This window comes from Fringilla coelebs, assembly GCF_963513975.1.
Source record: "Fringilla coelebs genome assembly, chromosome: 5".
Classification (NCBI taxonomy): Eukaryota; Metazoa; Chordata; class Aves; order Passeriformes; family Fringillidae; genus Fringilla; species Fringilla coelebs.
The window spans coordinates 59,391,140-59,407,777 of record NC_140033.1 but is presented as its reverse complement, the minus strand read 5'-3'; the positions used below and the strand labels follow the sequence as shown (position 1 = coordinate 59,407,777).

The 16,638-nt window shown below is 48.8% G+C and overlaps 1 protein-coding gene across 2 annotated transcripts in view; it reads left to right on the top strand.

Moving 5' to 3' along the window:
* Positions 1-16,638, top strand: part of DENND2A (DENN domain containing 2A) — a 58,705-nt gene that overhangs the window by 12,906 nt on the left and 29,161 nt on the right. For both annotated transcript variants that reach the window (XM_084206048.1, XM_084206049.1), the window contains exons 2-4: positions 10,318-10,416; positions 11,987-13,198; positions 14,201-14,328. In XM_084206048.1, the coding sequence (XP_084062174.1) occupies positions 10,346-10,416; positions 11,987-13,198; positions 14,201-14,328 (1,411 nt within the window). In that variant the 5' untranslated portion in view covers positions 10,318-10,345. The remainder of the gene's footprint in view (positions 1-10,317; positions 10,417-11,986; positions 13,199-14,200; positions 14,329-16,638) is intronic.

Here is a 16,638-nt window from a genome sequence, read left to right as displayed (position 1 = left end):
GGTTTACAGCATCACCGTGTCAGTCCGTCCTGCAAGCTGCCAGATGTGAAGAAGCTCTTTAGACATATGTAGAGTAATTATTTCTTCTGGAAGTTCCCTTTTCAGGGCTGTGATCTGTTATCTGAGACATCTCCCACGTTAGCAAGCTCTGCCAGCTCTGTGGAGCTGGATCTGGCACGTGGAGAGCGGCAGAGTTTGCGTAGGTGCACGAAGGTGCAGAGAAATGTGCTCTTGATTTTCCCAGCCATACCTAGACCTGTCTCCTGTTGCAGTCAGCAAAAAAGGAATGTGTGCTTATAATTCTTTGAAAATGTTAGCTGCTTCTACAGTCACGGAATCATTTGGATTGGCAGAGACCTCCAAGATCACGGAGTCCAACCATCAACCTAAGGCAGCCAAGTCAGCCACCACACCATGTCCCTAAGAGCCACATGAATACAATGTGGAGCTAATTCACTCAAAGCTGGGACTTATTTGGGAGTTAAAATAAGGAGATGGAATTGCAAGTGTAAGTGCAAGCCTAGTAGGAATGTTTGTTTAAAAAAAAATCTGATCCTCGGTTGTGAAAATGGGTCTTAAACTTCAAAGTCATGTAGTCACTTTTGAATGTTTTGCCCTTCTCTATTTTATTTCTTTTTTTCCCTGGGGCTTTTTTACCACAAAAAATGGCAGAAGAATGTGCCACCAAGCCATCATGATATTTTACCAGCATTTTTGCCCGACAGTCCCAGGGGATCAGATCTTTGCCCCCTCTCTCACAGAGTTTTCTGATCAGAGGCTGTACTGGAGCCCGTGGGGCAGAATGCAGGGATGCCATGGATGGGTACCTGCAGCACGCTCCTCCTCATGCTCTGCCCTTTGCTGGCCTTCTGCTGGGGCTGGGGAGCCTTGCGAGGGCAAAGGCTCGTTCCTCGCTCTTTTGTGCTCAGGTTGCCAAATTCCTGGTTGTGGAGGGGATGCGGGCGGACAAGCAGCACAGCGGTGTGGGTTGATTTTCTCTCAGTGTCGCTGTCCTGTCCGGGAGCCCGTGCTGGGAACCTTGTGCTGCTTTCCATGGCCCTGCGAACCCCCTCCTGTGCCCGGGATCGCCCTGCCGGGGAGAAGGTATCGACCCGCATGTGGAAGGGTGGAGGAGGAAGAGCGATTTTCCCCTGGGATTTGGGGGTTCTGGTAGGGCTTTTTTCCCCGCTTTTATTGGCCGTGAGTGCAATGACCGCTTAACCACAGGGACCGGGCCGGCTCCCTCCCCCACGCTTCCTCTCCCTGGCAAAGCAAATCGCTCAGGTTTCCTCCCAGCACGGGCGGATGGCGGCTCTCAGCTCCATTCCTCTCCATACAAAAGGAAAGGAAAAAGCGCTCCCTGCACGGGCAGATGGCCGACTGTTTCCTGGCAGCTCCGCTGCACTGTCCTTTTTCCCATTGTCCCGACACAAACACACGCACGCACACGCCCACCGAGAGCGGCTTTCCTTCTGGAAAAATAAATAAATGCAAGTTCTCTTTGCAGAGGTTTATTCCTCCTTGGAGCTGGGCGAGCTTCCTCCTCGTGCTGGCCAAATCCCGGGCAGCTCCCGTGCTGCCTGGCCCTGCTGTCTGCTCGGGAAGGCTGGGCGAGGGGATGATGTGCTGTGCTGAGGCCGGCAGGTTTCCATACAGAATAAGGGCTGCCGAAACAGGTTCTGCCTTTGGGATGGCCAAGATACGTGGGAGGGTTCGGGTAGGAGCAAAGAGGAGCTTGGAGGAGACAGAGGGAAGCAGGGTCTGCTGAACCCAAAAGCAATCTGTGGGTGACCCTTTTTGCTTGAGCTCAGAAGGTGATGCTTGATGGGGACAGGCTGAGGTGGGAGGTCATGGACTTGGGGTGGGTACAGGAAGGTCTCACAGAGAGTGCAGATGGTGCCCCAAGGTTGTGGTGATGGACTCTTCAGGAAGCTGTGTGCTAAATCCACACCAGGAGGGACGAGTCAGCATCCTGCAGGGTGAAGGCCACCGAAGGAGAGATTTGCTGAGGCTCCATTTGTCTCCCCGATGATAACTTATTTTGGAAGAAGTTGAGGTTCTTCTTTTTAATGCTCTCATTTCCTTTCTGAATGTGAGACAATTTGTCTTCCTGCCAGGAAACTCTTTGCCGAGTTGCTCCTCAAAGGGACCTCTTTGGGTCCCATTTATGTTAGAATAGCAGAGATTATCTCACCACATCAAAAATGAATTCCAGTGTGGTTCATGAGCTGAACACTATTTTTTTAGTGACAGGTTGTTTCCTATGCTGTCAAATGTTTGGGTTTCTTATAAGCATAAGAACCCTGAATTCTTTCCAAATCTTTTTACACTGGAAGTGATTTACTGGTGTAGTAGGACTGGTATGTTTGTAACACAGCACTCCAATCAAAGGAGAGAAAAGCATCTACACCTAGCTGCACTGGTAGAAATGAGTATTTGCCAATTTCTCTTTGACTTTGTTGGGACCTGAAGCCAGTTCCACTGCATCTGGTGGAATCCTGTCTGCCTGTGTGGCTGATAGATTATTCTGCTGGCAGATGTGTGCTTGTGTGAATCTGGTCTCTGTTTCTTTTGGTTTCATCTGTACTGGCCACAGTCATCTTCTCTGGGGGTTCTTTCAAAGCCAAACAAACCAGGTGTTGATCACCATCTCCACTGATGTAATCTGCAGGTAAGGGCACACCACCAGTGTCTTCTTCAGCCTTGACTTCAAGTAACTGAATTTTCATTTTTTAGGCTGCAAAGCAAAAGCAAATATAATCACCCCTTCAAAGGGGATGAGCCCCACTGTGTGCACACAAATGCTCACACAAGACCTTAAACACAGGGAGATGATGTAGTAACGCCAGGAACTGTCCCAGAAGGGGTGTCCTCTACTCCTGCCCTCACTTCCCAGAGTATTGGTTTCCTCATCTGGAATTTTTTTCAATCTTTTTTTCATTACTTCCTTGTAGAAAGCATTGCCTGAAACACATAATTCCATTAAGCATTGCAATCATTTTAGCAGCCAGATTGGAAAATACTGAATCATTCTCTTCCTTTCCATGTGAATTTTTTTCTTACTATTTGTTAACCTACCTGCAGGAGTTAAGACTCATCATGTCTCTAAGCAGTCATACAAACCATCCTTGCCATCAGGATGAGAAGCAGTATTTACCTTCTATGCATGCAGGACTAAATCTGTGACTGGGGGCAGTGAGTTAGAAAAAGAGTGTTTCTGGGTTTTTTGACAGGGTCGTGAAACATCCCACCACTAACCCTGAAAATGCTGTGTTTTTCAGCTGAGGGTGTGTCTGCCTGAAGGAAACTGAAGAAATGTTGAATACCCTTTGAGTTGTTTTTTTTTTCTGTCTGTTATGTGTTTAGAGGGAGGAACAAAGAGAAAATAAAACAATGGGAAATGTGGGACAAGCTTAAAAATAGTGGGTGCAACGAGCCCCACCTTTAACAGAAGACAATTCATATTGTGAGACCCTGTTTTTGATTACTGTCTTCAGGTCAAGATTTTATTTTTGTTTCAGTCTGCACTTTTCCGTGCTGAGCATTGCCTCTGGCTGAATTACTTTTGAAAGCCTTCAGCCAAAATGGTTCAGCTGTTTCAGCGTGGAGCCTGGGGAGAAAATTGTTGCTGCTTCCCCTGTGTTTGAAAAGAAAATCAGGCTTTTTTTGTGAAAACTTATCTTCTGCTTTGAAACAGAATCTGCTGTTTGGATCAGGATTTTTTCCTTTCCCATTCCTGAGTCATCTCTACCCTAACTTTTCCAGGGCTCTGTGAGAAGAAAGTTTCAGCTGGCACATGGTCAGCAGAGGTTTTTAGAGCTGCCTTGTTACCAGATGTGCTGTCCTCCCAGCTCCTGGTGTCAGGCAGGTGATGCTGGTGATATCCCTGTGGAGCTTGACCTACAGCTTTCAGCTAATGGTTGGTGGAGGGAAGTAATGGACAAGAGATAAAAGTTGTTTCTCAAGGGTCCATCTGCTTTTCTACAGAATAAGGGTAGTCTCAGGATGAAGATGAGACCTGGGGTAACCCCCTGATACTGCCCACAGCAGGTCCTGCTGGCTCCCTCTTCCCATTCCTGAGGGTTAACTTCTTTACAAGCAGAGTCTTGTTGCCAGCCCTGGTAGGGGGGATTGGAATTCAATGATTTTCAAGGCCCCTTCCAGCCCAAATCATTCTCTGATTCCTTCCATGTGTTTCAGTGCTCATTAGGTTTTCCCAGACAGGTGACTGATGTTGCTATCTGAGCAGAAAACTTTATGCTCCCCCCCCTTTTATTTCTTTGCTGGTTTAGGGAGCTGAACCAGGCAGCTTGTGAGCCCATCCTAGCTTGAAAAGGCTTGACAAGCATGGGAGCTGAAACAAAGCAAAAGCAAGAAGGCAGGAAAAAAGTAGGCACACCCTTAGTCAATGGCAGCCATCAGATGAGATTAGACACGTCTTTTACCAAGGGCAGGGATGGCACCACCCTGCTGGCAGCCAAGGGAGGAGCAGGGCAGGCCCTTGAACCATGGTAATCCTTTCAGTCAGGTTAAGGACATGTAAGCAGGCAGAGTTTGTTCTGTGTGCTTAGAGAAGGAGAAGGTCAGTAGGCCAAATTATATCCTAAAATTAAAGACATGTCCTAACACCCAGCACAGCTTTGCTGGACATGACCAGTTCCTGCAGTCCTGGCATTGCAGCCTTCTTCAAAGGCAGTGGTACCTCCATTTCACTTGGGGTTTTTGAAAATACAGTGTGTTTGGACACATGGGATTCTCCTGACCCCCTTGTAAACCCTGTGGTGTAAGATTTGATAGATCAAAGGGAAAAGTTAGGATGGAGTGGGGTGAGGGGAATAGGAGGCTGTGTGGGATCTGGCTCTAAAAGATTCTGTAGGAGCATGTCACTTCCCAGTCATTGGTCCTTTATCAATATGTTTTGCATAAGTTTACCCTGCTTTTTTCTCTTTAACTAGTGACTTGGCCCTGATTATCCACAATTATCTACAATTAGGATCCCATTATGAGTGTGATGAACTGAGCAATCCTGCTGTTGGTGTCCTCAGCCTTCACGAGATTCACGTGGCCAGGACAATCAGTGTCTGCTGAGAGGTCACCTTGCCCTAAGCTGACTGTGCCCAGCTCAGGATGGCAGAGAGGTCACCTTGCCCTAGGCTGACTGTGCCCAGCACAGGGTGGCAGAGAGGTCACCTTGCCCTAGGCTGACTGTGCCCAGCACAGGGTGGCAGAGTGGCTGAGGTGTGAAGGCACCTCTGGAGGTGGCAAGTACCACCCCATGCTGTGAGTGTGATCATGTAGAGCAGCTTGTTTGGGACATTGTCCAGTTGGGTACGGGGTGTCTCCAAGGGCAGAGCCTCCACCATCTTTCTGCTCTTGGTCACCCTCTTGGTAAAAAGGTTTTTCTTCATGAGTAAACTGATTGATCCTTTCTGGCAGCCCTGCTGCTGTGGGGGTGGCCCACCTGCAGGACTGACCAGGAGAGGAAAGGAGTGGACTTTGTGTAAGTTGTCTGAGGAGAAGCTGTTGGGGCTGTCAGCCAGGGAAGGCTCATGGCACGCATTGTGGAGCTCAAGTTTGAGGAAACTTGCCTTGCTGCTGGGCTGGTGTTGGGCACCCCCAGTCAGGGATTCCTCTGCTGTAAGCACCTTGTTTCACCAAGGGAGCCTCTCCTGGGTCCTGGTGCCCATCTCAGCTCTGGCTGCATCCCTGCTTGGCTGTGTCCTCCCTGCTGAGCAGGGGCTCCCTCCCTGAGGTTACACACTGTTCGTGCTGGGGACAGGGACCCTGCCCCGTGCTGGGGCTGTGTGTGTGAGCACAGGCACGCATCCTCATGCCTGCTGCTTCCCCCAAAGGAAAACAGGCTCCAAACAGAGCAAGGGCTGGGGGAGGGAGCCTTGAAGGCTTTAACTGTTGGTTTCCCCTTACTCATGTTTTTCCTGTTAGTGTTTTGTCTTCTTGGCATCCTTCCTGTTCTTTATATGTGTATATACGTTATATATTGTTGCCTCCTGTTGCTGTCTTTATGCTGCACCCTTTGTTGTGTAAAGCACCGGAGCAGGGAGATGTGACTTGTAGGCTTTGGCTGCTCAGAGTTACCCAGGTTTTGAGCATCAAGGAGAAACACAACATGCCTTTTTTTTCTTCGTGGAGGAGAGTTGGACCCGCTGCAGGTTGTTCCTGTGGCTGTGAAGCCTTGCTGTGTTGTGCTGTTCATATGCATCAGCAGCATATGTGGACATGGATGAAATTTTTGGGAGGTGCAGAGTAAACAGAGCAAAGGAAACCATGAGATATGGCCTCCAGCGTGCAGCAAGGGCAATTCCCAAAACCACCTTCGGGGTATGCTTGGTTTATTCCCCACAAACAAACTGCAAAGCAGGGAGGCCTGGGAGGTTTGCTGACCTCGGAGACAAGGCTCCCCGTGTGTGACCTGTGTGCTGGCTGTGTGCACTTCCAGGAACGTGGACTGCAGGGCCTTGGCGCTCCCCTGGCTTTTGTCATGGTCTGCACCGAGTGCAATGGGCAAAGCTGGTGTCTTCCTCTCCCTGGAGGTGTTCCTCTGGAAGCCTTCTCTGCCCTTTGAGGGTGGGAGCGTGCCTGTCTTTTATTCGCGGGTTGCTCTGGAAACATCACATCGTATCCCGTGCCCTGAACCAGATGTGCGCGCTCCAAAAGCGTTCGGATCGGAAGTGGGGAAGAGGGCACTGGGGAAGGGGGGCGGGAGGAAAACTTAAATTAGAAGAAAGCCAAACAGCTATTGCTGGAGACAGATGATTACAGCTCATGTCAAGGCTGTTTCCTGCATGCCAATGATAGATCAGTAAACAAACGCCTCTCTGCGAACACAAAGCAGGCAGGAACTCTGTTTGGAAGAGAGAGGTCGGGGTAGGTCTCCCTTCACTTGGTAGCAGGAAGCCCCTATCACATGGCCCTGGGAATTGTGAGGCCGGGTGCATGTGGGAGATACGCCGAGAGGCTTCTGCTGGGAGACTTCACATCCTTCCCAGGGCCCAGCCAACAGGTTTGAGAGCTCCCTCCCCTCCCTCTTTCCCCCCGCCTCCTCCCCTGTCCTTCCTTTCCCAGTTTAATTTTGAAACACTATCAGATGACTGCTTTGTTCCCCCAAACAATGGCAGGGAGTAAATGGCAGTGGCAAGGTTCTCAAAATGGGGCTCAGTATCTTCTCTCCCCTTTCATGGCCTTGATGTCCTGCTCCAGGATGTATGTGCCAGGTGCAGTGGCCTCAGGCTCTGCTTCTGCGGGGCTGTGCCTCCCATTGCTGGGAGAACGTTCTTGTGTGGTTTTTAGAGAAAGCAGCAACCTGCCCAGAAGTACCAGCTTGATGGGTGTGTGTTTGTCCTCCTTGGGTCTCCTGCTAACAGAGCTCAGCCCTGCTTGTTTCTTCCAGGCAGTTTGTTGGGCCCTGGTCACATTGCTCAGGAAAACAGAGCATTTCAGATAACACTTCTCCCCTGGCAGGTCTCCCTTCCCCAGCCTTACACATGCTCTTTTGTGCTCTCCCCTCTACCCTCCTGTGCACACAACCTCCTCACCTCCCTTGTAGCAGACTGGGTTTGTGTTGGGCCCCTTCCATGTGCTGCTTTGTCAGAAACTCTCGGTGAGCTGTAGCAGGTCACAGAGATGCTCCTAAGGGCCTGAGCCAGCACACAGGGTAGTGTGTGGTTGATTGTGGGAGAGATGTGGGCAGTCAGAGGGACAAGAGTTCCCTTTGCCCTTCACAGTGAACTGTCATGTTTGCTCTGGGTGTCCTGTGGAGTCAAAACTTGCAAAACAAAAGTAGATATTCTCTGTCTGCTGGAGGCAATTTTCCATCATTGCCATCACAATTCCTCTGCTTGGGTGTTGGTAATGCCTGTGGGTCAGGCCTGTGAGTTATTTCTAGTGATCTTTTTATTGGAAGAGATGATCATATCACCTCTGAAGCTCATCTGGGCTTGTGCTTGGCCCCAGGAAATCCTTTGATGGTTGGACTTATTGAGAGGTACCATATTAATTTCTGCTGTTTTATTACAGAGGTGACTCTTTTCCCCCTCATTGTCTTCTAATGTGTTTGGCTAAATATTTACTCTTTTGAGCAGAACCAGCTAACGTGCTGCAGTGATCCTCCAGGTGATGCTGGATGCACCATGTGTGCCCTGCTGCTCAGAGGGAAGGCACAGCTGCCCGTGGATCTCTTAGGGATGGCTTCACTCCCTAAGCAGTGTGTGTTGTCAGCAGGGGTGTCAGTAGGTACCTGCTGTTGTCACAGCTTTGGAAGCTCCTGGACCACCCCTTAACACCCCAGTATGGGTGTGCTGCTTTGGTTAGTCCTGCCACACTAGTGCCTGGAGGGACAGACGTCCCTCTGCCCTTGGTTCCAAGCCATGCTCACCTGCTGCTGGCAGTGGTGCTCCTTTCCCACGAGACTCCTGCAGCACTCAGCAGCTGCTTTGTGGCTCACTTCTGCAAATCAGGGCTGATGGAGTCTGTCCCACCCACCACAGAGGAAGAAACAAGTGCACCCCTCAGTCTGTACAGTCTGCTTTTGGCCTGTCCCACAGGAGGCCTCCCCACAGGGAGCTGACTGTGCCATCAGCACACACCTGCTGGTACCCAGATGTTCCTTTTCAAACAGGGTTTGTTCGTGGGCTCTCAGAAAAGGCTGAGAGACGGAGTTTCCTAATGGGGAAACTGGCTGATCTCATGAAGACGGAGAAGTGCATCCCCAGTGAACATTTGATGTTTCAGCAGAGGCACAGGGGTTGTGTGTGTGGACACAAGAAATGTATTTCTCACCACCAAAGGCAAGGACAAGGAGGCTGCAAGGCACCAAATGAGTGCTGAGTGAAGAGACTGGCCCTGCTCTAGGGATGTTGTAAACCAAGTGTAGAGCAGACTGTGTTGCAGCTTTGCAGGAATCTGCTTTGGCTGCCTGGGTGAGTCATTCTTTGGCCAAGGCCACGAGTATGGTTAGTTTTTCATTATTTTCAATCCATAACAGTTAGCAGATGGATGAATAGATTTTGGTCCTTGGGCTGGTAAATTTTCTTGACAGTGTTGCAAGGCTGCTCTGTGTCTAGAAGTGAAGTGGGTGCTTGTTCCAGTTACTAATGAGGGAGAGAAGCCAAGGGGGTTTATTGTCTGGGAAAAGAGAATCTGCTAAATGGTTAGCAATGAGCTGCCCCGAGTGTGTACACATTGAGTTGACCCAGAGTTCACTCCTCGCCTCAGGAACATTGCCAGTATGGAATAAAAGGAGGGAGAGAAAACTGTGAACAAACAAAACTGATTTCCCACCCCCTTTTTTCCTTCCTCTGCCCAAAAACTTGAACAGTGGAAACGAGAGATCCTTTTGTTCTTTCTTGTTTCTGGTGTGGTGGGCTATATGTTTTTTAATGACAAGAAGAATTTGGTCTTGTCAAATGCCAGGCATGGCAGCCTCTGGCAGAGCAGCTGGTGAAGATATCTGAGACTTTTCCAAGTATTGCCTACAGGATGGTGAGCCTGTTGTCATTGCAATGCTTTAGAGCAGAGATGGTGCTGCAGAGTAACACAGTAATTCTTCCATTTTCTATTTATCAAAAAAGAGCATTGCAGCACAATAAAATGGAGATGGAGTCTGTTGCATTGACGGGGTAGCAGCGGCACTCAAAGAGAGGGACAGTTATTCCAAGAGTGCTAGAAATCATGAGGCAAACAGAATGACTCATTTTTGTGAATGATTTATCTTATCCCCACAAGGAGTTGTCCTCTGAAATGAGATCAGTAGCAGGCTAACATGGCCCACCAGAGAGAAGACCAGTGGCTGCAGTGCAGTGTCTCTTCAGGCAAAAATGTTTTCCCAAGTTTTTCTTCCGGATAAATTTTTTATCCCAAGCTTCAGATGTTGTGACAGGGTTGTATGTTCAGCAGCCACTTCAGACTTGGAGCCCTAACACAGGCTGTTATAAAATTGTTTTTGGTTTAGTCTTCTGCAAGGGGAAAATAAATCTAAATCTGATGGGATTTTGACAGCAATAGAAGCCTTCTTGAAATGGTCTCCATATTTAATTCAAGGTGCAGCAATTGATGCTGAGTCAAAGACAATTTTTGCCCTCAAAAACTGTCATCTCCTCACTGGGCTTCTGAGGGGTGTTGCCGTCATCCCTCTTCCATTTTGCAGGGGAGGAAGCCTGGGCTGTCCTCAGACAGCTGTCGCGTCTTGCTGCAGCTCCTCTCCTGGATTTCAAGGAGAAATGTGTGTGTCTGTGTGTGGAGAAGGAAAAGAGAAGGGTGCTGAGCAGAGAGCAATGCTTCTTCCCTTGTGTCTGTCTGCAGGTGAGCTGCTGCCCTGCCGTGTGCTGACATGATGACAGCGAGCAAGGCGGCCGATGTGAGCAGCACGTCTGGGGGTGCTGTCTGCAAGTCTGGTGAGAGGTGAGAGCTTTCCATGCCAGTGCCAGCGTGCTTTGCTTGTCTTTATTGTCCCCAACACAAAGAAAACCAAAGGAAGGAAACCTTCTCTCTGCTGGGCACTGTCCCTCTCTGCTCCCCCATTAAAACACACCCCATAGGTCCCATCTTGCAGTTCTGTGTGTAAATCACCCAGTCAGACTGCTAATATTCCAGACTCACAGTGCTGGAAAAGGTCTGCCCCAAGGCAAGACCACTTGTGCTGATGATATCTCTGCCAATGTCTGTCCTGCCTGCACTGGAAGTCTTTAAGCCTGGAGACTCCTCAGAGAGCCCCACTGTCCCCACCCACTGCAGGGTGCCTTCGGCTCTGAGGTCCAGCCACCGTGGCACTGCCCAGCCAGGAGTTAAATATCTGTGAGGCTGAGGAAGAGCAGGTGTGTCTCAGGTCCTGTTTCCTCTCAGAAAGATGTCCCAGGCTCAGTTTGCACCACAACCGAGTCTGCAATGGCTGCCAGCACTGCTTAGCTCCAGGACAAAGCTCCAGGCCTGACAGCACACAGGGTGTCCCCAGGGATGCTCCTACAAGGCTGCTCAGTTCTGCAAGAGGCACAATGGACACGTTGAAGTTAATGGGGCCATTTCCCAAGTTGAATCTTTATGTTGGGATTGTGATTAAATGGGACTAATTATATGGGTTTGCATCCCAGTAATTACCTTTTGTTGTCTTGGTGCTCTTTCCCAAGCCCAGGCAAACCTCAAAGACGTAGCTGAGTGCTTCAGTTCAGAAACATTTTGTGTTGGAATAACTGCCTGTTCAGCAGGATATTGACAACATATCACAGCATTGATACTGTGGTGTCACACACCTGGAAATCTCTAGACTAAGTATATTTGGCATTTTTGTTGCACTTTGGACCCAAAGAGTGAAGGTGTTTAATCTGAGAGTCTTGAATCTGGTTTCTGGGTGCTGTGGGAGTGTGCCTGAGTGCATGGGGGGCTAAGTGCACGTGTGGACTGGGATGGTAGAGCCCATAGAAATGGAATAAAAACTGTGCAGTCTTTGGGCATCAATATGCATTTGGGGAATATTAGGATGGACTGAGAGAGATCCTCTGAGCAGGCACTACAGGAATGCCAGCTGTACCACATGCTTTCTCCTCTGAGTAACAGCAGTAATTTTGCTGTTGTTTGCAGGTTGTCCATTTTGCACTTGTTTGCTTAATGCCTGATGCTGTCCAAAGCTCTGCTGCACTTCTGCACACACACACACAAACACACACACACTGGTGAAGCTCTCATTGGTATCAGCATGTCTGATGTACAAAAAAATCCCTCTCTAACCTGCAGCTTGCTTCTTCCACTGAGAAAGGCTCTGTTTCCAACCTCATCTTGGTTTTAATGAGAGAAGGGCAGTATGTTCTGGCTAGAAGGACCTTTCCCTGAGCATCCTCCCCTTTAAGCCCATGTCAAGTGCTTGGTTTGAGCATCCTCTGCCATCACCTTTATGAGTAAAGCTTGAGGAGCTGATGAAGTAAACCAAGGATGAGCAATGGCAGTGAATATTTCTTTCCTTTTTGCCTTTGATATGCAGGATCAAGCTTGCAGATAAAAACAATACAGCAGCTGTGAAGGAATTAGAAAAACCTCAGTGTGGATTTTTGAGTGAGAAATGTTCTGAAGGTTCCTCTGTTGCCCTTGGTTCAACACCTGAAGCTGAACCAGTTTCTTCTGTGGTAAAGAACCCACTGGGAGCCTTGGAGAACTTGATGCTGGATCCAAGGCTCGACTGCTTTCAGCAGAACATGCTTAGTCCTAAAATGATCATCAGTGACCCATCTGTGGATCTGAATGTCAAAGAAAACAATAAAATCATCAGGAGACAGATAGGAGGCACTCAGAATACACGGTCACCTGGAAAAATTGGCTTGAGGAATAAGTCCTTCAGCATCAAGGACAAAATTTCAGAATGGGAAGGGAAAAAAGAAACGCAGTCCGCTCCTCGCAGGGAGGAGGAGGCAGGAGTTAAAGAGGAGCACAAGATGCCTTGTGTAACTGAGAAGATGAGTGGGGAAGCGCTGGTGACAAGGAAAGCAGAGACCAAGAGACTTATGAGCTGGGAACTGGAGTGCAAAGGGGCAGGCAAAGAGAATGAGCGGAAAGCAGGAGCTCAGAAAGGCGCAGGGCAAGCAGCAGAGCGAAAAGGGGAAGCGCAGAAGGATGAGGAAATGGAGTTCAGCCCTGGAAAATGCAAGGAAGTGAAAGGTGGGAAGTGGGAGGTCCAGAAGGAAAATCTTTCAGTGCTTAGTCAGGTCAAGAAGCTAGAGCAGGCTTTGAAAGATGGCTCAGCAGAGCTGCAGCCACAGTTGCCTGGTACTTACTATTCCCCACAGTGCTTGCAGGAGAAGGCAGCGCAAGGGCACGCCACTCCCGAGGGCCATGAGGGTGTCTGTGGGGCTGAGCTCAGCAAAAGGCTTCTTGGGGTGGACTCTGACATCAGTGAGCCGATTTTTGGGACTCTAGAAGAGATAAGAACTTCTCATGTGAAGTCCAAGCACTGCACGGTGGAGAACGTGTACACAGAGCCGGGGGTGCCAGAGAAGAAGCCCTTCATCAACCCACTGCCCAAGCCTCGGCGGACTTTCAAACACGAGGGGGAAGAGGACTGGGTGCCAGCAGTTAGGAATAAAAGAAACTTACCCCCTCTGCCTTCCATTCCTCCCCCTCCTCTGCCCTCCTCTCCTCCCCCATCAGCCGTCAGCAGAAGGCTCTGGAGCGGGAAGCACAAGAACAACGCTGACCACAGGTACTGGGGCTGTGTTCAGGGAGCTGTTGGTCTTCATGGTGGAGTGCCACCTTCCCATCTTTCTCTGAGAGAGACAAATCTGCCCTTTTTGCTCAGAATCTCCAGCATAATCAGCACTCAGTCACGTCTCTGAGAATGTATGAGTGGCCAGCACTACGCCACAGGGTAACTGTGGAGGGATAAGTCATGGCAGATTTAAGGTCGCTGTATTACACGGCTTAACCTTCAAGCCCAAAATTGAGGGATTTGGGGTTTTGTTTTGGTTTTCTTAGGAGAAACTCCACTTAATTACAAAATGACTACAGCTGGTCTGGAACAGTGTTTGGAATGATAATCTCTAGTCTCTAGTGCAGCATTTTCACTGTCCATAGTAAACCTCAGTGAATCTGATGTGTACATATTCATTCTTCTGGCTTGCTTGCCTTTTATCCCCTCCCACATGATTGTCACACATTTTTGGGGTGGAGAACATAAAATACACAGCTTTTCTTATGCCCTCTGGATAAATTGTCGCTGGCTCTGTTGCAGAAAGGAAATCAAAACTTGCTAGGTTTGCTCATGGAGGGCGGAGTTTTATCCTTCCTAGCATTCTGCAAGCAAGTTTTGTTTTTCTCTGATGCTCAGACAGCTGATTTTTGGGCCCTCTTACGCTTTTCGTGGGTGGGATCTGTGCTGTAAATGGGACCTCTCATGTCCTAAGGTTCTGTGCAGTGTTCCAGGATGTGCCATTTCACACTTGCATCTCCACAGTGTGCCATTGCCATAACAACCCAGATTATCTAGGGCACCCCCAAATGCCTTTATTTGCGGGCTGATAAAACCAGCCAATCTCGGTATTGCTTTTTCATGCTTTGTTTGGGATGAGGCAGCCAGACGTTCTCAGTGATTTATTCTGCCAGCTGTGTCGCACTTTGGAGAAGTGAATTAGCAGGAATTTGGTTATAAATGCTGGTTAACTGCATCACTCTCCTCTCTGCCCCTCCTCCCCCCTCCGTGGTGCAGGAAATCGTACGAGTTTGAAGACTTGCTGCAGTCCTCATCCGAGCACGGCCGGGTGGATTGGTACGCGCAGACCAAGCTGGCCCTCACACGCACTTTATCTGAGGAGAACGTCTATGAAGACATCCTGGGTAGGAACCCTGCACAGGGGAGGGAGCTGCCTGCCAGTCCAGAGCAGCAGGGACTCCTGGTCAACAGGCATGCAGCAGAGGTGCTGAATGAAGTGTGTTTATTACCCACATGTAAACCAGGACGCATTTTGCGCATATTATTGGCAAGTAATAAGAAAAATGGACTGAGTACTTCAAAGCTCATCAGCTTCAAAGATAAACCTGAGGCATATGGGAAGCAGCTTTTATTTTTTGCTGGCATATCTTCTCTGCCTTCCTTTTGTCCTGTGGATTAGTTCTCACAGCTCTGATCTGTCCATTGTGGTGACTCTGTCACTGCTGAGATAGTGCGAGCAGTCTGAAAACAGCCTAGAAGTCAGTTCCACAGCTCAGGAATAGGATTGTGTATGGCTTCAGGTACCATTGCAATTAAGAAACTTGGTCCCACACTCTTTGAAATTGAGTTTTATTTAGTTCTCTAACTTCAGTGTCAGATCAATGCCATTTTGAACACTATTTCCTGTAACCCTCTCCATTTATATAGTGTTTTTTAATATTGTGAGTTATGTGGCCTTTGATGGAACACAGAAGTGTCCCCCTTGAAAAAGCCTTAATGAGTTTTAGTAGCTGCAGGCTGGTGCTGTGTAAATCTCTTGGCAGAGGTCAGCAGATTAGGAAGGGAATAGCTGCATCAGCTCTTGCCATGCTGCTGTAATCCTACAAAGGTGCTTTGTGGTTGTTGGGCATAGGAGGAGCTGCACTTTCTCAGGAGCAGGCCAGGCATTATTATTTTGATATGAATAAAATCTGATCATACTTCATGAGAAAGACTCTGAAAGGAATCATGTTCCTTTGGGGCTAATGGCAGACAAGGCCATTCTAATCCATCCTTTCTGACATTTTTGAAGCTCTCGGCCTCATTTGTGCAGCTAAGGGCCTTGTGTTTGCTTTTTTTCTTCTCTTCACTTGGGGGGCCAAAGGAACAGGGAGTGCCTAAGCAGCTGCTGTGGGGTTTTTGTGTTGGGCCATGATGGGAGGTCTCAGAAACCACTGAGTAAGGGTCACCTTGTCAGCTGGAATAACATGGATAGCATTACAGAGTGGCTGTGAAGGCAAATCCATCTATTCAAACACAAGCACACCCCCATGTCCCAAGTGTGCAGGGAACTCAAATATCAGTCTGAAGTTCCTGTCCCCTCCAGCTTTTACTTGCAAAGATTAGAAGAAAACAAAGTTATAGGTAATTGTCAGCTAATAGAGCATGTTTGTTTTTTGTTTTCTTGCTGCATGTTAAGGCCTTGCCTGGAGTCAGTGATCTTTAATTCGTTCCTGCAGTCCTGGTGGTGTTACCATGGAAGCTTGGGAAAAGGGGTGGATGGGGATAACTCAAAATAAAAAGCTGCAGTTTTGTTTTTCACAAGACCACAGAGAAGTTTAATCAACAAGACAAAACATCATGTGAAAACCTCTCCAGTGGAGGGGGAAGCAAGACTTCAGCCACAGGACACTGCTGCTGCCCACAGACAATCACACGAGCCCATTGGGATGTGATGTGCAAGCACACACATACACACACTCATCTGTGTGACTTAGGGGGGTTCAGCTGCTGGTGGGATAATGGTTCCAATTCCCAGCAAGTCACACAGATTTCCTTCATGCACCCTCTTTTCCCCTGTTCACCATTGCTTACCTGGAATATTGGAAGCTCACAGATGGATGACAAGGCTGATTTGTAAAAAAGAGAGAAATTGTGTTCTTTCTTCTAGGCTGAAGCTAATTGGACTTGTTTAGCAGTTTGAGGATGGGACAAGCAGCAGAATCCAAGCTTGTTCTTTTTCTCTCCAATCTTCCCAGTTGCATGACAGCTGAAGTACATTTTCAATACTGAGAGAGGCCATTGGAATTAGAAAGTGGAGCCAGTTTCAGGGACAGGAGAATGTTTGCTGACCAAGTGTTAGTGCAGCCCTGCTTTGCTGGTGTCACACCCTCTTGCCTCCTCCATGGTGAATTTGGGTTCCCTGCTGGAGCGCTGGGTGTCACCAGCTACTGGAGAGGACAGTGCTGGGAAAGACTTGGGTTTCTGTCCTTGTCTGAAGAGTTCAGCTGCACTCCTGCCCCAGCTGGGCAGGCAGGTGGGAGTGCAGCAGTGAGACAGATCCCACAGCCATTACTGCTCCTGCTCCAGGGGTGTGCAGCACCCCTGGCTTCAGTCTTTACTCTCAGCCAAGCGTTATGTGACAATAAGGGAAAGGCAGCTGCTCCGAGGCCCAGCTATCCACTGGGATGTGGCATGAAGTGAGGGTAGTGAAGAGACAAGGCTCATAACATATC